This window comes from Dermacentor variabilis, chromosome 6 (genome assembly GCF_050947875.1).
Source record: "Dermacentor variabilis isolate Ectoservices chromosome 6, ASM5094787v1, whole genome shotgun sequence".
Taxonomy (NCBI): domain Eukaryota; kingdom Metazoa; phylum Arthropoda; class Arachnida; order Ixodida; family Ixodidae; genus Dermacentor; species Dermacentor variabilis.
Window position 1 is genome coordinate 107628999 of NC_134573.1, and position 17487 is coordinate 107646485.

Below are 17487 nucleotides of genomic sequence, written 5' to 3' on the forward strand. Positions count from 1 at the left end.
ACGATTGAATGCATCCAAACTTGTGAAATGCCCTGCACTGCAGCATTTTCATTGAAAAATTGAAATTGAATTTCACTGAAATTCACTGAAAAGTCACTCCAGTGACTACCCTTCCCTTCATGATTGTCTCCCCCCTTTTATTCCAGTTACTACTGGTTTAGGGGATACATAACGTTTCTTGTAGCGTAATCATGCAGTACGCACATCATTACTACGGTACTGACCGCCATACGAATTGGCCTTTCATGCCAAAAAAGTTTTTAATAATTAATTACGTTGTTAGCATTTTACGAGGCGACTATCAAAACTTGGATTGTAAAGTGCTTTTACGGCACAATGTTCAATTCCCGACAGCCACAGAGCGGCCTCGAGTCAGGCTCAGAGTGAATGAGTCACCCATCAGTGCTCTACCAAAGGGCACACAGATGTTTCCACTGTCTACTTTTCTACTGTGTGAACTCTTTTTCATGTGTGATCTGTGTGTGCAAGTCTGCATTTCAACGTCTTCCCAAGACGGGCACTGAAACTCTTCAGAACTGTTGTGCAATCGTGTTCATTTTCAGTTTTCATGTCTTGTGTTTTCCTAAAATGGGGAAGCCTAAGATGTCATTTTCTATTGTATAAATATGTAATCACCAAACACGCGTGTTACAGTGCCAACATGTGTTCTTCTGTAACTCATGGCTACTTTTGTTGCGAGGACAGCGAGTAGCGCATTTTCCTCTCAAGGGAGAGGTGATATGGTATCCTGTTTTGGCTTCTGCCTTCGGTTTTAGGATGAATGGATGGAGGGATGTTATGAGCGTCCTCTTTGGAACGGGGCGGTGGGTTGCGCCACCAAGCTCTTGCTTTTATACTGCCTAATATCCTACCTAAGGTAAACAATAAAAAAAAAACACTACGAACTCCTGCACCCAAATTTTTTTATCCCCTATTGCTAACTGTGGTTTTGTACGTCTGCGTTTTTTGTAGTTTCCCCACTTTTCGTCCACCAATCCTCAAATCGCCTCAAATTGATGTCTATTGCGGACATGTTTACTTTTCCACTGCTCCCGCTGAACCTAAGGGCTTCAAGGAGGCCAGTGGGGCCTAAATCGACCACTGGGTAGACGCCTTCCCATTCTAATAAAACATGCTCCATAGTTCCCTAACTTTTCCCCAGCAAGCACACAGTTCTTGTTCCTTCTTATATCTCGCTTTATAGGTGCGTGTTCTAAGGAATCCCGATCTCGCTTCGAAAAGTAATGAGCTTCCCTTTGACTTATCATAAATTGTTTCTTTTCTGATTTCGTTTTTTCCTCTTAAGTAGTTACTCATCGCAGGTTTCCTTTCCATTGCCGCCACCCATGAGATTATTTCGGCCTTCCTTACTTTCCGCTTGACGCTCTTTGTTGCTGTGTTGCCCACCCTACAGGCCGCATGCTTGCTGGTAAGCTTCCTAGTTCTTTTCCTCCACTGTGAATCAATATTTTTCCTGTACAGATACCTGAACACTCTCCCAGCCGCTTTACTTTCTTCCATATTCCCTCAGGTGTTCTTCATACTCAATTTTACTGCGAGCTTCCCTCACTTCAAAAGTAGTCCAGCCCATATCACCTCTGCACAGCTTCATTTGTAGTCTTCCGTTGAGTGCCCAATGCGAGGCGACCCACTGACCTTTGGTTCCCATCGAGTCCTGATTGTACCCCTGATTTAAAGCAAACAACCGCAATTCCAAAACTAAGTCCTGGAACCATTACACCTTTTCACATACCTCAGAGGACCTCGTACCTATTGTATCCCCATAGCGCTCTGTGCTTCATTATGGCTGCATTTCTCTTCCCCTTCACTGTTATTGTTTTCTCCTGTGTTTCCATATATCTATTGCCCTCGTTTATCCATGTACCAAGGTATTTATATTCTGTTACCCGAGGTATTTCCTGGCCCTGTATCTCAACTGTCTGTTCACTGTTCTTATTGAATACCATAACACCTAATTTTCTAAGACTAAATTTGAAACCTAAATCGTTGCCTTCCTGTCCACAGATGTTAGCCAGACGTTGCAAATCACTTTGCTTGTTAGCTAGCAACACAATGTCATCCGCATAAAATAAACCTGGGAGCTGCTGCTCTACTACTGTACCCGCCTGTTTGCATGAGAGATTAAACCCGATATTACTTCCTTCTAGCGCCCTCTCTATCCTCACCATGTACATCATAAATAGCAGCGGGGATAAACGGCACCCCTGTCTCAGTGCCTTGTTGATATGAGGAGGAGGAGGAAGTAAACTTTATTACTCTAGAAAGAACAATTCAGCGGTCGGGCCGGATGTCTTGATCTTCTATTGGTTGATGACGATCTCCGGCCTGCATGGTTGGCGCTCCTATTCCACGGCACCACTGACGTGGCTGCTCGTCGGGCATGATCCACCAGCTTCCGTTGGAGGCTAGGGTCGCCACTGAGAGCACGCTCTCCCACTGCTCCGCAGTCGGATTTTCTATTTTGTGGAATGCCTTATTCGTATTGCACTCCCATGTGATGTGATAAAGAGCGGGTATTGCGCCACACCACGGGCATGTGTCCCTGTATTGACTTGGGTACATTTTGCATAGCATATGTAAATTTATGAAAGTTATAACTTTTTCCTCGCTTTTCATCCCTTCTCATAGAACGCAAATGGTATTTTCTAGGTAAATCTCTCTCAAAAGCTGTAGACAATCATCACCTAAGCCTTCCCTTTCAGAATATCCCACAAAACGCTGCGGTCTACGTTGTCATAGGCTCATGTAATGTCTAAAAAGGCCACATATAACTGTATGCTTTCTACTTTTGATATTTCAATACACTGAGTAAGAACAAATAGGTTATCACCAAAACGCCTACCTATTCTGAAGCCATTCTGAAGTTCTCCCAAACTGTCATTATTCTCTGCCCAAGCTTGAAGCTTCAATTTGATTGCCTGCATTGCTAGCCTGTATATTACCGATGTAATGGTCAACGGTCTATACGAGTGGATTCAATCTTTCTCCTCCTTGCCATTATAACTTAAATTCATTCTACTTTGTCGCCAACTGTCTGGTGTTGGTATATCTTTTAAAGCTTGTTCCACAGCTTTCACCAAAGGTTCCTTACTTTTTGATCCTAGTTCATAAATCAGCCTAACAGGAACCTCGTCTGGCCCTGTCGCTGTGCGCTTAGGAATTTTCTCTTCCGCTTTCTTCCAGTTGAAATTTGTCAGCACAAGCTCCTTTTCCACTTGGGTCTATTTCATGCTCTTTTTTTCTTCAAGTACAACCTCTTCATTGCCGTGGAAAGATTCGGCTGTTATTTTTCGGAGGTAATTTATTGCCGCTTCTCCTTCCAGTTTGTTTTCATCGTCGTCTACGATATGTTGTTGTATTGTTGTTGACTTCCTGCATAATCATTTTATGCGGTTACAAAATATTCTAGGTGCGGCCTTCTTATTCTCACGTATTTGTGACAACCAACGTTCACTTTCACCTTTTAATTTTGCTTGCACCAGTATTTGAACTATAGACTTTTTCTCCCGGTGTATTTCCCATTTGCTGGTTACTTCATCCTGCGGCAACTGCGCCTTCTTCGCCTTCCTATGCTCTCGAGATGCTTTCTGTCGTTCTCCAATCGCTTCTCGTATCTCCATGTTCCACCAGCTTTTCGGTTTCTTTGTTCCTTTTCAACGAACATGTTGTTTCTCTTTCCGTATTTCTGTCGTTATTACACTTAGAAGCTCACCATATTCCCACTCTTTACTTGGCCATTTGCCAATTTCTTCCTCGACTCTAGTGACTACTTTTGCTATTTGTTCAGCCTTCAAATTTGGACTGACCATTTTGCGCTCGTTGCTGTCTTTCCCAACTACATATCCCATCTTGAAAATGATGCGTTTATGGTCACTCCCTATGCTGCTATACCCTTCCTCATCAATGACCATTTCTCTCAACTTATCATGAATTCCTTCTGTCATCAGACAGTAATCAATCGTCGATTAAAAATCGTTTTACGTCAGGGCACCACTCAGCTCCAAACGCTATAAGTTGTCTGCAGCGTTTCCCCTCGCTGAAATAAAATGATTCTTGGTCTGGTCCCCGACTGAAGCAGTCCGGCTTATGTTGTGGCGCTGCGAGCCCCGGCCGTTTAGGCCTCATGCCATAGATCCTCCGTCCGGCCGCGCCGTCGAAGCTACAACAATCGGGTCCCAATTATGGTGTTTGAATTTTAAGCAAGCCGACCCACAGCTGCACAGGAGACAGAGCTTTCTTAGTACTGGCAGGGTAGCCCACTGTCCGGTAGACGTGCAGTCAATAAGGCGTGGTTTCATGGAAACATTCTCGGGGCCGGGGGGGGGGGGGGGGCGTCAGCTTGCGTGGCGGCCGCTTCCAGGTGAAAAGGGGAGGAAGTCAAGGGCCGATACTGGCAGCCTAACGTAGGGGAGAGGGAGATGACATGCGTCTTTGAGAAATCCTATCCCCTGGCATGTTGTAAACAGTGCCACTGTTTCCACCAATGCCTTGTGCGGCACGAAGGTAGTTGTGCTATTGGTTGTAATGGTGCTATTGGTTGTAACTCCCATGCGTGATTGGCTGGTTTGCAACTCCTTTGAGCAACTGAGGGCTTAAAAAGTCATGTTTGGTTGTTTGGAGAGAGGGGAGTTTCGGGCTTGGACTCGGACAGACGCCTCGGTGTTTGAATAAAGCGCCACATTATCGGACAACGGCATTTCCTTCGCGCTGCCACCGTGCGCTCGAATCATCGAGGGGCGCCGACTTCGGACCTTAAACACCTTCCCTCCTTAGCTAGTGTTGAAAACCAGAGGACAAGGGGAAAGGAAAAAACTCTGGGTATGTGACAGTAGGTGTCTCGCTCTTCAGTGAACTTCAGTGAACTTGATGCCAACTTGATGCCAACTTGATGCCAACTTGATGTCACAGCTACGTGTGAGGTGTGTACTTCAGCGTCCTTCCACTTTCACGCTTCTCTAACAAACCTCGGGGCTATCTAGTGCCACTACCACCGCTAAGCTGGCGCGTGGCATCCAAAAAACACGGCGCGCCGGTGCATGCAAGCGCGGATAAACTCGTCATGCGGCAACTGGGTTATTCTCTTGCGCTTCTTTCTGGACAGGCTACGCCAACTAGTGGCACTGGCGAGAAGTCCGCGCATGACCCCGGAGACGATAAGCGTGGCACACCTGGTCCTGAGAACGCTGGGAATTGCTCCCTCGCTTGGCTGCAGGATGCCTACGATACTGAACGGAATCAATCTTACGTCACAAGGATTCCTCTTGGAGAGCGACCGGACGCTTGAGCAGGCTGCGCCAGAAGTGCAGTAGGTGTGTGCCACGTTTATATGAAGGTCTCTGACGCCAACGCTTTAGCGAGCTGTGCCATGAATGCATTGGGAATGTGCCATTCTGCAATGAACAGGGGGGGGGGGGGGCTATTCTGTAAGAGTCCACCTAGTGGACTGTCTATTTCAGCCGCTGCTGATTGGATGCAGCTGTACAAGCGAGGAGGAGACGAGCGGCCCTAGCCAATCAGCAGTGGCCAAAATTGACATTCCATTAGGTGGACTCTTACCAAATACCCCTCAGCTCGCCAACTTGGGTGGCTGAGTTTGTGAAACTGGGTGTGCGACGAGCGAGGGAGCAATTCTCAGCGTTCGTATGCACCGACACCCCGGGCTTCCCGTTTCGGAGGCCACATCCAGACTTCTCGGCAGAGCCACCTGATGGCGCAGCGTGTCCCGAAATTCGCGAGAGAGGAGCCCAGTTGCTGTATGGGGCGTTTCCCAGCGTTCACACTCACCGGCGTGCCATGCATTTCAGAAGCAAGGCGCAGGCTTCGCGGAAGCGGCACTAGACGGCGCCGAATGCTCTTAGGCAAGCGCGATGGAGGAGTCTTGCTGCAGTACACACATAATAAGTAACTCGTTTCGACAGTTGCAATGAGTTGTGTTGCTATATTGATTCAATATCAAACGCATTGCGATCGACAGTTATGGTAAGATGGGTTTTGCCGAATGGTTTTTTTTTTTTCAGATAATTTCTGAGCGCTGCGTTATGTGTATACGATCAAGCACAATTTCTTGAAATGCTGCAATTTTTTAATGAGTTTTAATACAATGCACGAATATCTAAGTAAATATCCACTTTGTATGGAGCCCCGATCAGAATATTGAGCTTAAATCGCGAGAGGCACAGTCGCTCAGCCAATCTAGGAAGTCCAGCGCATGGTTTGATACTTGCAATTAAAGGGTCGCATTTTTTTAATCATGTCTATTGAAAAAGTATATGGCCCAGCCTCTTGAAAATTTGGTTTCTTTGTTAAGGAGGTTGTAATGACAACATTTGAAATATTAACAAATTTAGTCTTAGAATACTTTCAAATGATTTGAAGCGTCACCTCTCTTCGGCAATGTCACTTAATAAAGGACTTGTGGCATACGAAGCGCCGCATATGCACGTCGAAGAATGAAGGGAGCTTGACATTGCGACTCTCTGGAGTTTTTAGAATTCTCGCGTACGTGATAACGTCGGCATTATAGTGCGCATTGACCTCATTGGGAGCGTCCTGTATTTTGGAAATGTTTGCGAGAAAGGATTACGTACCCGGGGGAGTGGCTATGCCGTACCCTTTGGAGTCCAGCTGTCCGCCTATCTGCGTGAGCTGGCAGTTCTTCTGCATCATGTACTCGATGGTGGTGGACTCCATCAGGTAGGCGTAGCCGCCGCGAAGCACACGTTCCACACCTTTCTCGTTGGTCTCGGCGAACACGCTAGGCTGAGCAGCCTCCATGGCTGCCCACATACGCTTAATGAGCGGCGAGTCCGAGGACTGCGGAAAGGAAAGAACGCCGGTTAGTTGCTCCAAAGGTACGTATCCTTATATTGTGTATGCTTATGCGAGTCGACTTAACAGTTGAACGCTACTCGAAGTTGTATTTTTTGAATTGCGTAGTCCAACCTGGATGGCGCAGCATTGACACGACAAGCAGACTTAGCTTTGTGCATGAACACTTCAGGCAATATTCTAACAATAAATACGCGGTTGCTACGTGTCACCGCGATACCTGCTAATGCTATAGTAAATACTTGCTAGGCGGAAGGAACAGCGCCTTGGCAACTACCAGGCGTCTCACACAGCTGGTGTAGGGTGTCTCGATAGTGGCACCGCCGTGAGGGACGGTACTCTCATCTCACCACAAGCTGACGTGATGAGCAGTATACCCCAGACGTACAAACGTCGCACGTCAGCGGTGCATGAGATGAGACCTACGGGGAACCGCCGAATTTATTCAGCACGCAGTCAAATCAAAAGAGAAAAGAATCTATGGGCCATAATTTAGCCCCGCTAAGTTTCTAAGTGGGCCATAACGTACTTAGAATGTCATGATTGAGATGGGGGGGTCTCGATAGCTGCGCGCGCGCATCAAGGGTGCCCCTGCACATGGTTGTTTATTTCCTTATTACATTTCCTGTGTTTATTTCCTGTTACATTTCCTTAACACGTGCTCCTTACAGACTTGCGATTTTGGGCACACTATGACGCCGCTCGAGTGCGGCCAACATTCCTCGAGCTTTGTATTAGATACCTTCAAGGAGGATGAATGCCGCCTATGGCGCTAGAAACAAATGCGTAACCGGTGGTCGGATCAAACTTCCATCTTCACAGCACCGCTGATACCGTTAGGTTGACCTGTAGTGTGCGCTGCGCTAAGATCAGCGCAAGCACACAGCAGCTCAGCAAAAGCACCTGTGTGGTTATGGTGTGCGCGCGCGCAAAGCTCATTCCAGCAGCGGAAGGCCGAACGCTGTCCTGCTGCTACCAATGGAAAGGCGTTCTGATGGCCTGTCCACATTGCTTCGCCGTTTTTGCATACAAGCAACACCGAGTCTTTGTAAACCTTCGAATCCTGCGTGCGTGGGTCGCGCACGCGTCGTCGACAGCGATGCCGCTAGACAGCGGTGGCGGCGGCGCCGGCGTCGGGAATGCGTTTCAAGCGTGCGTGTAATTATTATTTCAAGCAAACGTTAGCGTAGCACAAAATGTTTATCACATAGGTATTGGAGGCGAGCTCCACCATTCGAGAAGCTGGCGCCACCGTCGGCGTGACATGGCATGAGGGATCACGTGGACACAGCGGCCGCGTCGTCTGCTTCGGAAGCCTCGAAACGAGCTAAAAACGAAAGTTTAAAGTCCTACCTGCGCTGCGGTACTGATTAAGTGGTGAGGCTTTCCCGCCTTGGGTGTCTGCTTGACAACATTTGAAATCATTATACTGGGCAGTGGCTGCCTTTCGAGGCGTGCAGCATGGCAGGCTACTGCTCAGTGCCGCAGTGCCGGACGTACGCAACGGAGGCCTGTGTCAGCCTTATTCCCACGTAGCCGCAGGACAAGAAAATCCGTGAAGCTTGGCTCGCGAAACTTAGAACCGGCCAACAGCCATATGGGCGACAACTCGGGTATGCAGCAAGCCCAGACGCGAGGAATATTTCAGCTACGGCGCCGGGACTGCGATGTTCGGTGTGCAGCAGGAAACGCGCACTGAGGCCTTCGCCCGCGCTCCCTGCCCGGCTAATGTCACGACGATTTGGTCTATGAACTTGTTGATGCTAGACACTGGAAAGTTCACTAGAATGGAAAGGGAGTGGTAAGGCGCACATTAAACAAAGGCATGGCATATGGTCATGCTTGTGTTATGAATTAACGCACTGTATTATAAAAAAGAAGCAGTGCGAAATCACCAGCTGACTGCATACAATGCGACGCAAACTTAGAAATACTATTGAAACGTCCAAGAATTTAGAAGAAAAAAAAAAAGATATTGAATCGTCGCGACGGCACATCACAGTTGCCGTAGGTGTTGAAGTCCCTTGTTAAAACGAAATTGTGTTTGAATAGATCTGATAATGTCCACGGAACGATGGTTCCTTGCGTACTGTCAAATGCTCATATGTTGCGTCCTAAAGCTCACAGCATGGTGCGAAAACAATCTCAGTGCAAGCGAAACATTGTGCGCGGACATGCATGCAGACGCGCAATCGGTCGCCGCAAACCCGTGTGATTGATGCATGCATTGAGGCTTCCTTCTGGTTATACAGACCGCCCACTGTAAGAACATATTTCGCATAGTTTGAGCTCTACGATTGCCGACCTTTCCGGCAATAAGCCGGTTCGGGAGACTCCATCGCGGCGACCGTGCGCAGTGGCTTTTACTGCACGTATTCGGTAAAGAGATAGCGTCAGTAAACGATTCTGTGCTTTCAGTTTGCCCAAGATTATTATTTCGACCGTAATAAAGTTCCCTCGTTTTGAGAGTACTTACAGAAATGTACAGGAGGGCTGCCGCGTGGTGTTTTTATTAAGCGCCGTGAGCCAAACCTATGAGGAGCGCGCCGCGTGATCCTTCCTACTACGTAATAGAGGCGCTTCCGGCAGATGGCGACTCCGTAAGTGCTCGCCCCCGATACACTGCACACCCTTATTGTGTAAGTGCGTTCCCAGTGCTATTCGGCGTTTATTCGATCCCGTCTTCCTCGGAATGCTGCGGCACGCACTTTTTATGCATGTTTTATTTGTTAATATTTTGATACTCCGCGGGTCTTGCGGGAAAGATTTCATTTCATCTTATAATTAGTCGTGGGCCAGCGGGACCACACTGCAGATGCCAGATCTGGGTGTTATAATCGATGAGCGAGTCTTCTGAAAGGACCCCGATGGTAAATTAGGCGATTATTTGGTTGCGACCTTACACGTCTTACAGTGAGGTGGTGTCGGGCCTGCTCTCTAGATATAATAATCGACCTTTTCAGAAAATCACGCGTTCTCCTAGCGGCACCCCGCTGAGGAACCCGGATGGAAGCGCACCGGCTCCGCTATCGTCTGTTACCGTCATGGATTTGCATGGGCGTTGTGACGGGCGCAAGCAAGTTTGCAGGGACAACATGGCCACAATTAGCACATGACCGGGGTAATTGGAGAAGTATGGGAGAGGCATTTACCCTGCAGTGGGCGTAACAAGACTGATGATGATGATGGTGATGATGATGATGATGATGATGATCAGCCTTGCCGAAGGGGAGATATGCTAACGTTGCTTTTCGGTAGCCAGAACTTCAAGCAGGTTGCATAGAGGGGACCTATTGCCCGTGACATTGACGTGTCAGGGAAGCCACTGGAACCTTACGACGCAGAGCGACCTGAGCAACTCTTTGTCGAAGCACGTACGGAAAGCGAGCACGCCCTTTCAAAAGAGAAGCCCTCACAGGCACGAAGCTAATGCTGGCTTGGTCATTCATCTTTGCTTCTGGTTAGTTTCTTTCCTAGGGATTAAAGCCTACAACACATATAAGAAAGATCACGAAAGGCAGAGCACGATAATTCTTTTTCTCAGGTCTGCGAGGTATCAAGTGCGTTCATTCAATCCGTTGATAGCGTTTAGTTTTGATTGATTTGATGTTTATTTCTTTCGAACGAAAGGGGAAGCAAAGGCAAAAGACGGTACACCTGACTGGGCCTTGGCTCCCTGTTACAGAAAACAGTTATTACAGTTACAGTAAGCAGTTGTTACAGAGCTTTTGAAGCTATCGTGTGTTTTTCCCTAAAAATATTTCATTTCAGAACAACAATTGTAACTCACAGTGTTTTTCTGGTTTGAGGGAAATAGAAAGATAACTGAAAGACACAGATGTTAGACAGGACTCAACCGATCTGGCTAGTCAGCAGTGGGAGAAGGGGAAAAGAGTGTCCCTATAGATAACAAATGCAGCTGAACACTTAAAATTCTAATCAGGGCCTTGGAATTTTTTAACTGCATTCAGCAATCATTGTGATAGTAACTCTGCTCTAAACAGAGATGTTCCTTGCACATATTTTCGTTTTTAGCCACAATTCAATTGCTATAGGGAGCAATATAATTGACTTTATTTAAACTCAGCTTGATTTGGGTGCACGGCCACAGAGAAGTATCATAGGTTGCTCTTCTAAAACAATTACACTTTTTTACTTCGGGAAAAGAAATATGCGGTTTAACATGCCAAAACCACTTTCTGATTATGAGGCATGCCATAGTGGAGGACTCCGGAAATATCCACCACCTGGGGTTCTTTAACGTGCACCTAAATCTAAGTACACGGGTGTTTTCGCCCCCATAGAAATGCCGCCGCTGCGGCCGGGATTCAATCCCGGGAACTCGGGCACAGCAGCCCAGCACCATAGCCACTAAGCTACCAATGCCGGTCTTTTTTACTTCGAGCTGGACGTATTATCATGACCTTTCCTTTTTTGCCGGTAAGAACATACGGCTCATCAGGTGCTTAAGCAAAGTCGAGTTATTAAATTAAGCAGTAGAATAGAAATTAAAACAAGTAATTTTGCCGACAGTATGATACCCACTGCCGTGGATGTCAGTAATATATTTAAATCATAAATAGGTTTAGCATCTGCAACAATTTGGGACATTCACCACTACCACATCCTGTAAGTAGCAGGTGGGAAGCTGTCACGTCACTGAATGAGGAACATCTTTATCAAAAATGAACAACTCTTCCCCTGTCGACACGCGATGGAGTCCTACACCACGCCTGCAGCGTCACTACCCCCCTGCCGACACGGCTGAAGAAGTGGCCATCGCCCTGGCCACTTTAGATCCCACCTGTCACACCATCGTGTGTGATTCTCGCTGAGCCGTCACTAACTTCAGCAAAGGCCGTAATTCTCCCCAAGCTCTTCGCATCCTCTGCCAGGCACCACACTCTAAAGACAGCATAACCTCCCTAACAAGGATACCGGCCCATGCCGGCCCTGTCCACCCACACCTCCCCAATCTCAATCAAGTCACCCACTCCATTGCGCGAGGCCTAGTCAACCGCGCCGGAGTCACTGGAGATGAGTTGGACACCAGGGGCAATCTGACAACTTATAACGATCTCGTTAAGGCATTTTACCTCAGTCGCCGAACCTTCCCCCTGCCTCACCCCAAGTACAGCCGGGCGCATGGCTACCACCCTGCATCTGCTACAAACAAACACGTACCCTTTACCCGCCCGCCTCCACCTTATATTTCCAGACGTCTACACTACTCCCAACTGCCGGTGCTGTGGCATTCGCCCGGCTACGCTTCCGCATATGCTGTGGGAGTGCCTAGCACAGTACACACAGACTAACACCATGACTCTCTCGTCGAGTTTGCATGAGGCTCTGCGGAGCTCCGCCCTCGACGACCAAACCTGGGCGACCCAGCACGCCCGCGAGGCGGCGGCGAGGCAAGCCCTCGACGTCCCTTCGTGGGAGGCTTAGGCCCGGCCATCATAAAGTGCTGGTTGTACAATAAAAGTTTATTCCTCCTCCTCCTCCCCAGTACAAGAATGGTGGCACGCTAAGCTTGTCCTACGTGCACCTGAACTTCGTCATGGTTAGGCAACCCACAGGTCACGATGCCCGATTGCTTCGGCCTCCCGCTCACTCCCCCCTGCTCAGGATCTTCTTCTTCTGTTGGATTGCCTGAATCGGGCGGCTCTAATGGCTGGATCCGCGCGCCGATGGCGAGCCGTTGCACGGGCGAGTTCTCGCCGCCGCTCGTCAAACGATGCGCGTTCCTCGGGGGCGTTGCCGTCTCATTCGTTTTCCGAGACCGAACTGAGGGGAAACGAAGCTGGCGCAGCGTGCGCGAACCCCTTTCCTGCCCTTTCCTTTCACGGCGGAAGCGAAACGGCTCTGATTGGTAGCGCGCGTAGCGTGTGCGCGCCCATGCAGCTGGAATTCAAGGCCCGTGCGTTACCATGGCAACACCATTTGTGAGCCAATACAAGCTTCGCTTGAAAATGACTACAGCGTAATACTCCATACATTCAAGTCGCTTCATTGAAGTAATTGGCTCACAAAGCACCAAGTTTGGTTTTATTCCGTTTTTACGCGCATGCGTGTTTTGTTAGCTCGTGAAATCAGCAGCATTTGAAGCCGCGAAGCAAGCGAACAAGGAAGGCGCCTGGGAGTCCGTGCTGGCCCAGGCAGGTTTGTCTGCAAATTTCATCTGCTCATTTAATTAGCACTGCGGGCTACGACAATACAGAAATTTGAGGATAAAAATTGTTAAGCGCCCTTTTTAAACTAACGCTTCGAAAGCAAAGTCTGACATCCATATGCCTGAACTCATCTTCATCATCTTCATCATCATCATGGTTACGCCCACTGCAGGGCAAAGGCCTCTCCCATACTTCTCCAACTACCCCGGTCATGTACTAATTGTGGCCATGTTGTCCCTGCAAACTTCTTAATCTCATCCGCCCACCTAACTTCCTGCCGCCCTCTGCTATGTTTCCCTTCCCTTGGAATCCATCCCGTAACTCTTAATGACCATCGGTTATCTTTCCTCCTCATTACGTGTCCTGTCCATGCCCCCCCCCCCCTATTTCTTTTTCTTGATTTCAACTCAGATATCATTAACTCGCGTTTGTTCCCTCACCCAATCTGCTTTTTTCTTATCCCTTAACGTTACACCTATCATTCTTCTTTCCATAGCTCGTTGCGTCGTCCTTAATTTATGTAGAACCCTTTTCGTGAGCCTCCAGATTTCTGCCCCGCACGTCGGCACTGGTAAGACACAGCTGTTATAACCTTTCCTCTTGAGGTATAATGGCAACCTGCTGTTCACGATCTGAGAATGCCTGCCAAATGTACCCCAGCCGATTCTTATTCTTTTGATTATTTCAGTCTCATGATCTGGATCCGCACTCACTACCTGTCCATGCCTGAAATAGCGCTGCTGTAATGTTTTCTCTTAATGCATAGCAAAAAAATGATGAAGAACCAACCCTGTTCACAGTTCAAGAATACGTTGAGCATACATTGGGTGGTAGTTATTTGCGGCACTATATTGAACTCTGTTAGGTTTCCCCCTTACCGCTCTGCCTTACCCGTTCGCGGAAGCCAAACGGTACTTCGAGCCCCACTTCCTCAATCAAAGTGTTCGGAACCACGTGCAGGGCCTGCGACTGCCTCTGATCGCAGTGGTTGCGACCAGAGGTGCAGCGTCTCAAAGCGCTAGCTGTCACGAAGGAAGAATGCGAGAATGGATGGATGGATAGATGGAGGCTACGAGCGTCCCCTTTGGAAAGGGGCGGTGGGTTGAGCCACGAAGGTCTTGTTATTATATTGCCTAATGTCCTACCTATTATAAAACAGAAAAATAAAGAAAAGGAGAAAAGAAAAACCACGATGAATTTCCATTACGAAACTTTCTGAACGCCGTTTGTTTTTGCCTGCCTCCGTTTTTTGTTGTTTCCCTAATTTTCTTGCACCAATCTTCCAATCGCCGCTTAGTAATCTCTGCTGCAAGCATGTTTATTTTCCCCTGCTGTTGCCGAACCAAATGGCTTCAAGTTGGCCAGAGATGCCTAAATCGACCGCTGGGCCGATATCTTCACATTCTAATAGAACATATGCTTCATTGTTTGCCTTGCATTATCGCAGCAAGCACATGCTTTTTGTTTTAAATGTTATATCTTGCCTTATAAGTGCGTGTTCTAAGTAATCCTGATCTCGCTTCGAAGAGCAATGAGCTTCTCTTTGAGTAATCATAAATTGTTGCTATCCCGATTTCGTTCTTTTTCTCTTAAGTAGTTACTCATAGCAGGTTTCTTTTTCATAGTCGCAAGCCATGAGATTATCTCAGCGTCTCCGACTTTCCGCTTGACGTTCTTTGTTGCCATTTCGCTCACCATACAGGTCACATACTTGCTGGTAAGCTTTCTAGTTATTTTCCGTCACTCTAGACTAATGTTTTTCAATGAAACTATCAAACAAATACCTAAAAACTCTCCCAGCCTATTAACGTTCTTCCATATTCCTCACTCGCTCTCCCTAATCAATTTTAGCGTGAGATTTTCTGACTTCAGAGCTTGTCCAGCCCATATCACCCTGCACAACTTCATTTCTAGTCTTCCCGGGAGCGCCAAATGCGGGGCGTCCCACTGATCTCTGGCTGCCATCGAGTCCTGATTGTACCCCTGATTTCAAGCAAACAAATGCATTTCCAAATGCAGGTCCTGGAGCCATTACACCTTTAGCCCTTACTACCATGCCACCATGCGGTACTGAACGGTACTACCCTGCCAGCAGTAGCACCATGCTCTCCCGCGGCACAGTTGCGCGCGGTCGCGCTGGCTTTATCTTGAAAGCGATCTGCTTTGGGGTCACTTTCTAGGTATGCCTACGCCTCCTAGCTCTGCGTACGGTGTGTTCTCAACGTTCCGTTTGCATTGGAGCGGTACACAGAAGGAAGGTCACATCACTTGCTGCTGCTGCCGCGATTCCTCACGCCAGCGTTTTGACTGCGAGTGTCTGCGGTCATCGAGGGTGAAGTGTTCATGTTTGCCACTGCGCGTTGATACCATGTTAGGTAATTTATGTAGTAAGCGAATGTTTACAACGGGGCCTTCTGCTCCAGCAACTGCTGCATATGGCGCGACCACGTGAGCCTTCTCTTGAATAAGATCTGCGGCGCGGACAGTGTAGGCGTCTAGGCGCATCGGGGGCTGATAGCGCCTTGTACGCTGTTGCACGTGTAAGTATTAGCGTGCGCGGTCAGTCATGATCTGGCGCAGTTAGCGATATAGTTCTCCTTGGTTGTGATGCATGCGCCGTGACTTGAATGGTGAATGTCTATACGCAGGGATTCTTGCAAATATAATTAGTTGGAAGTAGCGCTTTGTTTGTCTTCTTCTCGCAGCCCGTGTCTTCGCGAGCTTGACTTGCCTTAAAGAAAACCATGCCGTAACAACTAGCTCGAATTCAGACCCTTGCTCAACACCATATGCTTGTGCGTCACCCACGTTGACGAAGTTAAACATTGCTGTAACTGTTTTTCTTTATTGCACGACCACTTTTATGTACCCAATGAAGCTTTATTGGAAATATTTTGATCAGCTATTATTGCAATACGCATTACAACGCTGACATAGTCATACAGGCATAATTGATATGACAGACCCTTTGTAAATTTCAGGTTTGGCTTTCAGTGTATACCATGGTAAGGATCGTGTCTCCTTTTTTGAACCCTCTCCTGATGGGTCATTTGCTACTTTTCTTGTGGAGAAGCAAGTTGGCTTTGGAATATTTGCAGCTATTTTGTAAGATATTCACGTATGCCTCCCGCACTTTTTGATTATGCGAGGCATCTATGACTGCTGGTATCTCCACTGAATCAAATCCTTATTCATAATCTGTGAGGACCCCGCGCGAACTTTGTATAACGCTTGTAAATACTGAAAAACACAAATTTCTAACCATCCTGATTAGGACAATAAGTAACGCTAATATTTCGGGACTCATTGCATTTAAGATGCCATACATCTCTTCAAACTTAACGTGTGTGTAACGCTCAGTTCTCTCAGGACTTTCTGAAACCCAGTCGGTAACGGCAGCACGACATTAGTACACACTTGCTTAACAAAAATTTTGCACTAGGAGTATGTAATCCACACACATTTAACTTTGCACACAGACTCTCTATGGAGATCTGCCCATGTTTGATAAAATAGACCTTGGTGGCATACGTAGCTATGTCATGGCAGAGCGCTAAATATTGTGGCGTTCCTAAAACGTACTCATACATCTGCGAAGGACCTGCATACATAATTTATTGGAAATTATCACTAAACGTATCTCTAAAGTGTCACTAAATTTGATACAGTTATACATTTCAATTAGATATCGGATGATACATTTAATTTCAATAACGTTTCCGCTTCCCATTGCAAGTGGATACGAAACAGTAAGCGTTAGTTTTCAAATCCTTTTTTCAAACGTTCCGCTCAAGTTAGTTCTTCCAACTCCAGCGTACAGAGGCATCTTGGATGCAGACACCTCTGTTTGGCCCGTGTAGGACTGTTCGTTGATCATTGTCTAGCTACGTGGTTCAAATTATCTTGTTGCCTCTTACATAACACTCAAAAATAGAGGAATTACACTCACTCTAACATAGTCAAAACCCGTCGCAAGTGCAGCCTTTGTCAAGCATGTATAAAAGGCGAAAGTGTTTGCAGCTCCCATGGCTTCAATGACATTCTAAAGCCATGGCAAAGAATATTCTTACTGTATGTTCCGTATAACTTATCACGCCGTATTCTTTCGTATTCTTTCATTGTTTGCGGCACTAAACCGTGGTGATTTGGTATTCATCAGATAGCGCTTTTCAGCAAATCTCTCCGCTACTATTCGAGTGTAGTTGCGCGTGAGGTTCAAAATCACCAAGAACCAATTTAGGAGGTCCAGATCATCCCCTTTGAATGAGTGTAATACTGCTCCTTGTTGAGCTGTATGTTGTGATCAGTATATATCAGGACAAAGAAGGATTTTTGATATTAAATCGACGTCGAATACACTTGACGTGATCTGCCCATAAAGCCCCAAGGCAGAAACGCGAAAGGTTACTTTTTTAATTCTTTTAGTCAGCACTGCTTTCCTCACCTTTCAGCTTTCGAGCGACTG

At 47.2% G+C, this 17487-nt stretch overlaps 1 protein-coding gene across 1 annotated transcript in view; it reads right to left on the minus strand.

The window, feature by feature from the left end:
• LOC142585001 (glutamate receptor ionotropic, kainate 2-like) overlaps window positions 1–17487 on the minus strand; it is a 348423-nt gene that overhangs the window by 28538 nt on the left and 302398 nt on the right. The window contains exon 13 of the mRNA XM_075695421.1: window positions 6609–6834. Coding sequence (XP_075551536.1) covers window positions 6609–6834 — 226 coding nt within the window. The remainder of the gene's footprint in view (window positions 1–6608; window positions 6835–17487) is intronic.